Source organism: Pseudorasbora parva, chromosome 24 (assembly GCF_024679245.1).
Source record: "Pseudorasbora parva isolate DD20220531a chromosome 24, ASM2467924v1, whole genome shotgun sequence".
Classification (NCBI taxonomy): Eukaryota; Metazoa; Chordata; class Actinopteri; order Cypriniformes; family Gobionidae; genus Pseudorasbora; species Pseudorasbora parva.
The window spans coordinates 17,824,927-17,837,290 of record NC_090195.1 but is presented as its reverse complement, the minus strand read 5'-3'; the positions used below and the strand labels follow the sequence as shown (position 1 = coordinate 17,837,290).

The 12,364-nt window shown below is 36.4% G+C and overlaps 1 protein-coding gene across 1 annotated transcript in view; it reads left to right on the top strand.

The window, feature by feature from the left end:
* Nucleotides 1-8,587, top strand: part of pip4k2aa (phosphatidylinositol-5-phosphate 4-kinase, type II, alpha a) — a 36,711-nt gene extending 28,124 nt beyond the window's left edge. Inside the window, exons 7-10 of the mRNA XM_067434364.1 lie at nucleotides 3,135-3,248; nucleotides 3,383-3,623; nucleotides 4,691-4,794; nucleotides 5,576-8,587. Coding sequence (XP_067290465.1) covers nucleotides 3,135-3,248; nucleotides 3,383-3,623; nucleotides 4,691-4,794; nucleotides 5,576-5,656 — 540 coding nt within the window. The 3' untranslated portion in view covers nucleotides 5,657-8,587. The remainder of the gene's footprint in view (nucleotides 1-3,134; nucleotides 3,249-3,382; nucleotides 3,624-4,690; nucleotides 4,795-5,575) is intronic.
* Nucleotides 8,588-12,364: the final 3,777 nt, after the last annotated feature.

Below are 12,364 nucleotides of genomic sequence, written 5' to 3'. Positions count from 1 at the left end.
CTATTTTGGTCTCATCTGACTACATGACTACTGACCCACATGACTTTCTCCCATGACTCCTCTGGATTATGCAAATGGTCATTGGCAAACTTAAGTTGGGCGTGGACAAGTGCTGGTTGAAGCAGGGGAACCATCTGTGCCATGCATGATTTCAAACCATGACGTCTTGGTGTATTACCAACACTAACCTTGGAAAAAGTGGTCCCACCTCTTTTCAGGTCATTGACCAGCTCCTCCCGTGTAGTTCTGGCCTGATTTCTCACATTTCATAGGATCATTGAGACCCCACGAGTTGAGATCTTGCATGGAGCCCCAGTCCGAGGGATATTGACAGTCATGGTTAGCTTCTTCCGTTTTCTAATGGTTGCTCCAACATTGGACCTTTTTTCACCAAGCTGCTTGGCAATTTCCCCATAGCCCTTTCCAGCCATGTGGAGGTGTACAATTTTGTCTCTAGTGTCTTCGGACAACTCTTTGGTCTTGGGCATGTTAGTAGTTGGATTCTTACTGATTGTATGGGGTGAACAGGTGTCTTTATACAGCTAACAACCTCAAACAGGTGCATCTAATTTAGGATAATAAATGGAGTGGAGGTGGAGATTTTAAAGGCAGACTAACAGGTCTTTGAGGGTCAGAGTTCTAGCTGATAGACAGGTGTTCAAATACTTATTGCAGCTGTATCATACAAATAAATAGTTTTAAAAAAAATCATATATTGGGATTTCTGGATCCCCCTCTCACAGTGGACATGCACCAACAATGACAATTTCAGACCCCTCCATGGTTTCCAAGTGGGAGAACTTGCAAAATAGCAGGGAGTTTAAATACTTATTTTCCTCACTATATATATATATATATATATATATATATATATATATATATATATATATATATATATATATATATATATATATATATATATATATATATATATATATAGTTGTATGAGTTGGTATCATACTAATATAAATATGAACTAAATAAAATTAATAATTTAATCAACTATGTGTGTGTGTGTATATATACATACTCCCTAGGCCCAGTGGCCTTTGAGTTGAACAACAGATGGCCAATTAGTCTTATCACAAATTGTTTTCATCTCAAGTCAGTTACATTGGAAAACCAGACCAAAATGGTGATTTAAAAAAAATATTTTGCTTTTTTGCGGTCTTTCTCTCATCTGCCTCATGGATTAGGCATACAGTACTTTCCTATTTATTCTCGACTCTTTGAATAAATGCTGAATCTGCTGCTGTTCTATTACAGGCCAAAGGCAGCTTTACACATGACTGTTGAAACTCTGCCAATTTAAGGTCACTGCTTAACAGGGATACTGACTGTCGCTGTCAGCCCTGTGTCCTGTATATGTAGGATATAAGGCTTCACCCTTATCTCTGAGAACTCAATGTTTAGCAGCCATTAAGCTGTTTGTTGCCTGGCCAAGTCATGAAGAGGAGTAGAAAGAAAGGTTCATTTTCTTCACACGCTCTTTTTTTTCCCTGAAAACAGCCTCTTTTTTTATTTAATTTTTCTTTATTGTGCCTGTACATGTCGATGCAAATGTCGACTTTGAAGTAACTTTCCCAGAATGTTCTGGTTTTGCTTAAATGCATAATGTTATCATTCACACAATGACTTCAATCATTAAGATACGTTTGGGAAGTTTACTGGCCATAAATACTTTTTCCCACTTAAAAGTAAAGTCAAACACTCTCATAAAACAAGCTAGAGCCATTTCTCCCTAATCTCACATCAGATTATCCTCTCTCTCTGGTTTAGAGTTCTCGTCTCAAGCCAAGGTATGCCGGCAGTCACCCTAGAATATGCTTTTGACTTTTTTATTGCTTATTTATTGAAGTTATGATTAAAAAAATTGATCGTAAGTGTCAAGGTTTTTTTCCCCTTATGTTTTTGTTTTACCATAGAAGTTGGTATGGCATTAAGAAACAAACAAATTAACTATGAATAAATGAACACATACTGTGCAATTCAGTCCTGCAGCAGGTTACATATTTCTCCTTTCGCTCCATCTCTGCATGTCCAGTCCATTACTTCACTTTTAAAATTAAATGGAAAGTAATTTACTTTCTATAATGTGACTTATTTCAGGATATTCAATGAATTTTATCTGTCAGAAAACTACTAGCTCGTGAAAAGTGGTCTCTTTGTCTGGTGTTTGGAAGGTAGAGGTTGAAAAATATTAGGGCTTGGTGACCAAAAATTTCAGATGCGGAGCGATTTTCCAAAAAATATCTTTGCTTATATACAGAGGAATCTTGTACAATAAGACAGACTGGGGACGTGTATTAATCTGTAATGGATGCAAACCATTTAATCAGTGCCCTAATGTCTGTTCACTTATAATGTTGTCTGTTTGAAAGCGCTTTCCTCAACCAGAGCCATTCCTATGTTCCTCAACCCACCAACACTTCGACTTTCAATGACCTAGATTTCACAACAGTTTGATAGGTGTATGTTTGCTTTTGAAAGTTGGGAAATCTGCAAACGGTAGAGGCTGTTAAAAGTCCATTAATATGGTTTTTACTGGAGTCTGGAGTATGAAGGGAAGGGTACCAAATGAGCTAATTACAAAATAATTGCTGGAGTATGTTCATTTGGGAGGTTTAAATCACCCTGGAGGAAATATTTTTGCCAACATACATTTTCATTAGTTAGAACAAGCCATAAAAAAGTTATTACTCAATTATAAAGTATTAGTGTGTAATAATTACTAACAGCTAAGTCATATTGAGTTGTAGCTGATTTTGGTGTTGGCCGATTTACATTAATGTCGATATGTCTTTAGTCTGTTTAAAAACTAATTTCTATCGTAGGCCATTTGGAATATCTAACCACAAATGTAGATCAGCTAAATCAGCCACTCTGTTAGACTGTTGCCTCATTTGTGCATACGAGGGTCCCTTGATACTACATGCAGCTGAACACACCAAACACTCTCTTTCTTATGAATCTAGAGCACCCTCTGGTGTGCTGCTTGATATTACATGACCAGTGTATCAGGATCTGGATGTATTTTAATGTTAATGGTAAATCTCTTGATGTCTCTAAAAGAGTCTGTATGTGTAAGTGAGCATCTTTAGCACAACACATGTTGTTTCTCTCTTTTCTACCAGGCTAAAGAACTCCCTACGTACAAAGACAATGACTTCATCAACGATGGGCAGAAAATATACATCGATGAGGAGAGTAAGAAAATCTTCCTCGATAAGCTTCGAAAGGATGTGGAGGTAAATGATTTAGAAGAATAAGTTTTTGCAGCCTGTCTCCCTGGTACGGACACAATGACTCATTTATCTTGTGCATTTCTCTCTTCCTCTAATATCCATCTCTTGTCTTTTTTTCTTCCCTCATCTCTGTCTAGTTCCTTGCCTTGCTAAAGTTGATGGACTACAGTCTTCTGGTTGGGATCCATGACGTGGAGAGGGCAGAACAGGAGGAGGTTGAAAGTGAGGATAATGAGGGAGAGGAGGAAGGAGAGAGTGATGGAGGGATTGTTGGGACGCCTCCTGACAGTCCCAGTAACACCCTAGACAGCTCTAAACCACTCTCACCGGGAGACTTCGACCCCAGTATTGACGTCTATGCCATCAAAAGCCATGACAGTGAGTGGAAGCGTCTTTGCTGTCTTACTGAAATGGGCCCTGTGCAGATATTCCAATGTATATGATAAATAGGTTAAGCCGAGTACAAAACCATTGTAAATTACTCTACAAACATACACCTGTGACCTCATTAACTCTTTCCCTGCCAAACACAGAATTTTCAATTATTTGTAAGAAACGCTTCCCTGATCATATGTAAGCAGATGCATGTAAAATAATGTAATCATCAACATTAAACATCATATAAATCAAAACTATCTAATGTAACTGAATGAAATGGGGACCCAGGGTGAGCTACAGGACTGCAAGCATTAGGGGTGTTGTCAGACAGTTTGATCATCATTCTGAATCTGATCTGAATGTAGTTTTTGACACGTGATTTTCTAAGCTTTTTGTTCAAAATGTTGCTTTTTTATGCATCTTACCCATATTTAAGTGTTGATAGAAAAGGAATGTATGAAGCTAAAAAAAATCGATTTTGAACAAAAAACGCTGAAGCTGGCTGTCAACTTTTTATTTAAAAAGCTGGCTGGGAAAGAGTTCAAATAAATATTTTTATGGTCTAACTGTTTTATAAAAGCAATGAATCCATAGTTTACAGTGAATTTAGAACAGCTAAAAGGGACACCGTGTTGTGCCTAATAACTTTAGTGGTTCTAAATTCACTGTAAACCACAGCTTATTGGGACTTGTTGCCTTATAAAACATATGCTATACAAATTATATGATCTTGTTTATAATGAGGACCCTAAAGTAAAATTAAATCAGAATTTACCTTATTTCCTTTTTGAATGCATGCTCCTGTGGTTATTGTGAACACATTTATCCACACAAATAATAGTCCTCTAACCTTTTATCAGAATGTAATAAGTTTCTGTCTTGGGTGATGTCAAGAGAGGCAGGTGGTGAAAATAATATTAATAGTCAAAAATTCTGTCCTGTCTCTAAGCTGGTATGTAACAGCCATCATTCACAAAACTCATGATTGATAAGTTAAGACCTATTCAACTTTTTTTTCTGTATTATGTCACATTATGAAAATGTATTGCAAACCTTTTTCCCCCCAGATTCTCCCAGAAAGGAAGTGTATTTTATGGCTGTTATTGACATCCTGCAGCATTATGATGCCAAGAAAAAGGCTGCTCACGCAGCCAAGACGGTAAAGCATGGGGTGAGTGCTTAAAACAAATACTTGTTTTTTACATTTCAATATTATATTTCTTAATTTTATAAGTTATATTACAAAAAAATATTCAGTTAAATTTATGGTATAAAAAAAGCACAAAAGTTTCCGGTATTATGGGATGACTGTATATATTGGTGCCTGTATAACTTATAACTATGCATTTCATTAAGTTATAATGTTAATATTCCTTGATAACTGAAGTACCAAAATCAGCTTTTTACCTTAAAATGTATTGATAGCCAGCGTGATAATATAGGTGGTAAAATATAAAGCCAAATGATGCATCAGAATTCCTCCTATAAAACATGGCTAATATTTGTACATAATGCAATAAGCATTCACTAAATAACTGAAAGTTCCAGACAAAACACCCTGATGGTCATTACATATAACAAAAATAAGAATAAACAGTGTGTGATGACGTCTGATGTCATGTTTTTTAACATAAATTATATGGCAGTTTATAGTCTTCTACTGTAAAATGAAAATGTAATGTTAAACCATTTGCAATTGTTCACCGCATGTGGTAAGGTAACGTAACTTCTTTTTCTGTAAAAAAAACAAACAAATGACAAATATTTTTACAGTGTAAGAATGGATACATGGACACATTACCACTAATTACTGTATGTACCAGAATTACGGTTTGTTCAGTTTGTAGGATTATTTCTCTCATTCATCATTTATGCTCTAAAGTGTATGGATGACTGAAACCTTTTATAGCTCTTATCGAGGCATCAACCTCCTGCTCTTTTTTTGGTCTTAGGCTGGGGCAGAGATTTCCACCGTGAACCCAGAGCAGTACTCGAAGAGATTCTATGACTTCATCACTACCATTCTGCCCTAGTCCAAGGCAGCTGGTGTTTGCCCTAGTCCGAGTCCACGGGGATGAAGAGGGACGCCAGCAGAGGGGTGTAGAACGCTCACTCTCCTGCTCTGCCACAGGGGGCACCCCTACAGCAGCTACAACCACCATTCGTTTACATTTTGATTTTCATCTATTCGTTCTTTGTTTTTGTGGGACCATGAGAGTGATGGAAAAGGACAACAGTTATACCTTTTTGGGGGGGATAGGGCTTTTTACTGCTTTCTTATGCATGCCCCTTATTCTTGTTTGTTCCGTTTGATACTTTTCTTGCCTTTTAAAGTGGAAGAGGACGGAGAGAGGAAAGAGAGCGCATGTGATGGTCGGTGGCTCACTTAGTTGAATTAGGTCTCTGAATAAGGAGGCCAAAACAGAACTTCTCATTTAGTCTCTCACTGAATCATTCATCACATCCCTACCCGAAACTCACGTCACCCGACCCTTGGCTGCCCGTTCTGCTTTATACCACTGAGGTCAACAGCTTAGCAGAGAGGCACCTGAAGCACTTGACACCACGGCACCCCGCTCGCTAACTCTCCTTGCTCCACAGTCCTCTTCCTGCTCTACAAACTAACAAGAAACGCTCTTTGAGCCATTTACAAAAGGAGGACCCATCGCCCCCCACTTGCCTTGTGTGGACAGACAGATGAACTGTTTTGCATGTTCCTTCAGTGTTCTGCGGCAAACGTTTAAAATGGAGGCGAAGGTTCCGGTAGGTATTTTGTTTGTTTTTGTTTTTTTGTTACGTTTTGCAGCAACTTGACAGGAGGGAGAATGAAGACACTGAGGCAGCAGGATCAGTGGTTTCTCTTCAGTCATCAGTGAATTCTGTTACATTAGTGATTCAGTTGCCATCAGCACCTTAAACTGTTGCACTTTTTATTAGGATCACTCGGTCTGTTACGAGCTGCAACGATAGCACTATGAGGCACTGTTCAACGCAGCCTTGCAGTTTCACGTGTTCTCACGCATACGCTTGTTCTCAGCAGACGAAACATAGTTTACCTCTTGCATCGTACCAGGACACACCGTTTTGTTGTGTTTCAGTATTCCACGGAGGTTTGGGGAAGGGGTGCTTAGTGTATTTTTTTTCTTTCTTTTTTTTTTTCTTTTAAACATTGTTGTTGTTTTTTATTGTGTATATGTCTTGTGAGTTTTGTTCGAAATTCTTTTGAACGTTCAAATTGGCAGCAAAATAGATGAAACGTTGTATATTTTGCACATGATGAATGGAACCAAAATGTTCACGGAAACCTGTTGGTTCAGCAGTGGTATTTACAAGGGAAACATAATACCTGTAACAGAGGAGAATACTTTTATAAATGGCATTGAATTAGGAGCAGGTAATATGACTTAGAGATTAACATTTGTTCCTTAACTTTTCTAATTCAAAGAAAAAGCCTCATCCTATGTTGTTAAGACATTTTGATCACTTGCACACATTTTTACATTGAATTTTAATCCACCAGAATTTTAAATCACCACTCTGTGATTTGGTAAAAGTGTTCAGATAAATGAAGAATGTTACTGTTTTAAAACATACAACACGAGTACTGTCTAAAAAAAAAAAAAGAAAGGAAAAAGAGAAGGAAAAAAAATGCATGTTGCATTATTTTTGTGTTCAGTCTGGTTTAGCCCAGCGATGGTGTATATTCCATGCTTGGTCATATTTTTATTTTTTTTCCCTGCCCTAAACTCCCTATTCCTCCACCCCAGGTCTATTTTTTTAAGATGGTCCCATACCTGCTTTATACTGTGTTTTCAATGTATACACTGTGCAAGAGTCGTGCCTTTTTACTCCAAATTATTTAATTCTGTATTTTTTAATCTTTTTTTTTTCAAACAGAAGTAAAATGTTATTTTCTAATATTAGGATGGTTGTTGGAGAGAGAAAAAAAATCTGATATTTTCAGTGTTTTCCTTTTGTTTCTTTTTTAAATGTGCTGTTTCTTCAAATGGATACAACACATTATACTTCTGTTCACAACAACACAACACTGAAAAGTCACTATTTCTCCTTGACTGGCTAATTCTATGTGCAAAGCCTTTTTGGAAAAGAGTGTGCATTGTGAATTTGTTGATATGAGTAGGTGTGGCTCTTGTTATAGTGTTAATTGTAAATTGTGTTCAGGCTTTCTCAAAGCATTTTTATCTGGAAGTATTATCTGGCACCAATGTTACAGCGTCCTTGGTTAGTGTTTCATTTTCTTAATAAACTGAGCGCTGCTGCTTGTGCCCTTGGGAAACCATTGCACAGTGGGAAAAGAAACATTTTTATTGTTCTCATTGGGAAGAAAACAAACCCTTGTCTTCTTGGTTGTTATATTCACACACAAAAAAACAACAACATGGGCATGACAAAAGAGGCTGTTTTAGCGGCAGACTTTGATAGTGTCGTCAGAGCATCGCTTCAGCTTCTGATACTGGATTTACACGCAGCGATATATATGTCACTAAATGTGAAAAGTGCTATACAGCTTCACCTCACGCCTTCTTCTAAAGCCCTCCACCTTGTTCTTCATTTGCCAAAAGCATTTTGCTCAATGTGTTCATTGATGCAGAACTCATTACATAAGCTTCGGGAAAAAAATGTCATGTACTTTTTTAGCAGTTCGATTTTTATTTTCTAAAAAATTATGAACAACGCGTTCGGATGTATTTTATTTGACTTCAGGTTTACAGGCTTACTGAAAGAAAGGGAAAAAACTCGTTTGTGACTGTTTTAATCTAGATAGAAGTGATAGAGAATCGCTAATCTGCATCACACACAGATACGATTCTAGAAGCTGTTGTTGAGAGTAACCAAAGGGGGAGACTGTCTCATGTGTTATGATGTAAACCGATATACACTCCATTCCATAAGCATTGCTCAAAACAATAAAGCACTTTGTCTGCAATGTATGGTGCAACGTCTCATCGTGTGTTTTGCTCTTTTAAATTGCGTTAATTGTCATGCAAAGTTGTATGGCTTTCATTGTATAGAAGCTTGATGATAAATGCATGCAATTGTAGTTTAGCCTGCTACTTGGTAAATAAATGAGTAGCCTATTGATTAAATGTGAAACGCTGTTTAAAATACCTGCCAACATAGAACAGACAAAAAAGCGTAGGCTATAGCGTACCTATAGTTAACCATCAATTAAAAAATCCTATAGAAGCCTGGGCATAATGCCAGACTATCTATCTATCTATCTATCTATCTATCTATCTGTCTATCTATCTATCTATCTATCTATCTATCTATCTATCTATCTATCTATCTATCTCTGTCTGTCTGTCTGTCTGTCTGTCTGTCTGTCTAATATATATATATACACACATACACACACACACACACACACACACACACACACACACACACACACATTTACATATAAATTGGTTGCGGGGGACAGTCTCGTTGCCTACTTTTTGCGTGTGCATGATTTGGCTAAAGAAAGCTGAGATTGCATACCGGTATTTCATCAAAAACATTGGCGTCAAAATTAGAAACGGATGTGTTAAGTTTAAGGCAGTCCAACATGTCGAAATGTGAAATATTTATCATCCATGTTTATCCTTAATTCGCTAAATAAATAAATAATAATAAGCTAGGCCTATATATATATATATATATATATATATATATATATATATATATATATATATATATATATATATATATATATATATATATAAAATTAAGTAATTACACACACACACATTTATATATAAAAATAATTAAGTAATTACACACACGCACACACACACACACACATTTATATATATATATATATATATATATATATATATATATATATATATATATATATATATATATATATATACATATATATATGTATATATATATATATATATATGTATATATATATATATATATATATATATATATATATATGTGTGTGTGTGTGTGTGTGTGTGTGTGTGTGTGTGTGTGTGTGTGTGTGTGTGGCATTTATTGCAGATCCATAGAATAGAAGTCTAACGTTATAGCCTCGGCCCTGTATTGTTTTCACGTACAGGCCTGTTACGGTGATTTGGGCTAATATTTGGCCATAATAATGATCGATTATAAATTGTCTTCAAGCTTGTTAAACATTATTAAATAATGAAATCTGAAATGGTCGACTAAGAGCACAGACAGCTAAACTGTTTTCTGTAGCCTACAACAACAGAACTTTTTTTTTCATGTCCACGAACACTTCTGGATTCTCTTGGAGGTCAGTGATGTGAATTAGTGTTTAAAAATACATCAGCTGGTTGTGTGGACTCTCCAGTGTTTGCTCATCTCACCCTCCAGGGAAAGTCACACATTCAGCACCAGGCAACAACCTTTTATAGGGTTGTTATAGGTCCTGTTGATACGGGAAATGTTTATAATACTTAAAACAAATAATAGACTAAATTGGAATTTGAGAACGTAAAATACAACACTATTATATGTAGCCTATATGCTTTTAAAGGGCCGGGTCAAAAGTTACACAGACAGTTTCTTAGTAGACTAGGAGTTCTTGTAAGTTCTAAATTACTCGCTAGTTTAGGGACACAGTTCCTTTTGCCCGTACCCCCGTGACATTTAATTTTGAGGCCTGCCTGGTATAGCTTGCATGTCAAATAAAGAGCTAGTGCACGCACTTAAATGGATCCTTGGAGTGAAGAGGACTATGAATAGGCTACTGTCGGATTTATATAGGCTACAAACAAAATATTTAATGATATGATTCCTTGCTATTATTATTTTGTTTTGTCCACATACTCAATGTTTTCAATTTTACTTCTATTTAATTTGCTCGTGCATGTTATTCCCTTTGAATAAGCAGTGGCTGCTTTCTCCTCCTCTGCAAAGACTTGAGGCATCATCATTAGGCTAGCCTACTGACTGACAGGTAGCCTACCGACATTTGGATGAATGGCACATAAATATCAGAAATATCTAGCTAAGCTATTCAGATTTCATTCTCACAGAACATTGTTCTGTAGAGCTCTATTTACAATTGGAGATTCACCTTGAATAACTCTTATTTGTTTTGCGTTTTCATTTTGGTAGAACTGTATGCTAGTCTATTTGTAGCCTATTTAAGAATTGTTCTTTATTTTGGATTAATTGGCTGCTAAAAAATAACCGTTTACAAAAGATGACTTATTGTTTCTTTTTCCTCAAGAGAACACATATTTCTTAATTTCACCACTATAGCCTAGAGTGTCCCTATTTACCTACAACTTCGGAAACATTTTCTCATTAAAACTTTTGTTTAATTTTATCATATTTTATAAGGCCTATAGCCTACTAGGCTATAAGCAAAACATTAAAAAAGTAAAATCTTTGTAAAATCCCAAATTTACCTCAACGATGAAGCAACGGTAGGCTATAGCTTCGCAATTTTAGGTAACCCCAATTTTATCATCATCAAAAATAAAGCTATCTTTTTTTGCAGAAATTAGCCCAATATACAGTCGTTATTTAATTAGTTTGACGGGGTCAGGATCGTTGGGTGTGATTTGTTCATTCCACCTTAAATCCTCTTGTCCTCCCCTTTAAGAGAAAATTCTTCAAACGTTCGCGCCCGAGTGGGGGCGCCAATAGCACGTGCAATGACGATACGTTTCCGAGCCTCGTTTTTAAGAGCTGTCACTTACGCTTCTGTTCTTACTTAAACATGTCGATACATCGCCAGTATTTTCTCATCTATGTCCACGCAACTCTTGTATAGCACAGCGCAGTTGTTAAAATTAGTTTTATATGTGAACACTGGGTTATAGTAAATCTAGCCTACATTCACCCACCGTATCTCTTTCTCGACATCGGCTTTTTCCTCAACAGCGCTTTCTTACCTGTTTACTCAATAGGCTAGACTACTTTAGTCGACTTCTATTTTGATAAAGACATTCACATTTGAGGTTATATTTAAAAAAAATACCGTTTATAGAACAGCCGATAGCCTACCGCAGCGAAGAGGAAAAAAAATAAGCCTGTGGCTAGACTCCATGTCGAAATTTTCGTTCTTTGTAGTCCAAAGACACATCATTAAGGTTTATTAAAATAGTGCCTAGTGTCAGCATTAGTCGTTATAACAATGCTTTAAAAATGATTCAGTAGGCCTAGGCTTATATCTCCCATCGCTGTGGTAATAGCTAAAACAAAGCTCTTTCTGCAGGAAGAATCAGAATCAGAAACATCAGAATGCAAGCATTAAACTTATCCAAGCAGGAGAAAGTTATTTACATTTCGAATATTTGTCCAACGGAACACCAAGAGAAATAGCCGGAATAAAAACTATTCTACCGTAGCCTGTGCGCAAATCGACTTGACCATGTGGCTTCCAATGCAGGCTTGTAGCAGGCTACGGGTTTTCTTTTCTTTTTCATTTTTTTCCCCGGATAACTTTTGACAAACAAAAAAAAGGTTGTTTTCTGACAATACATTAATACACCTGCACCATGCGTTGAAGAGCCAGTCTAAAAGCAGTGGTTTCAATTGTTAATTTAGGCTATTTCACTTTTTGCACATAGGTGACAGATTACATTTTTTTTAAAGGCTGGTTTCTAAATGTTAATCTTTTTTTAAAGAGTTGCCTTTTAAAATATGCTAATTCCCTACTGGGGTTGCTTAAATAATGCGCTATCTATAGCCTACATAGCTATAGAGATTGTTTTAATGGATCTGCTCCTTGATTGGTTAAATCCACGTAT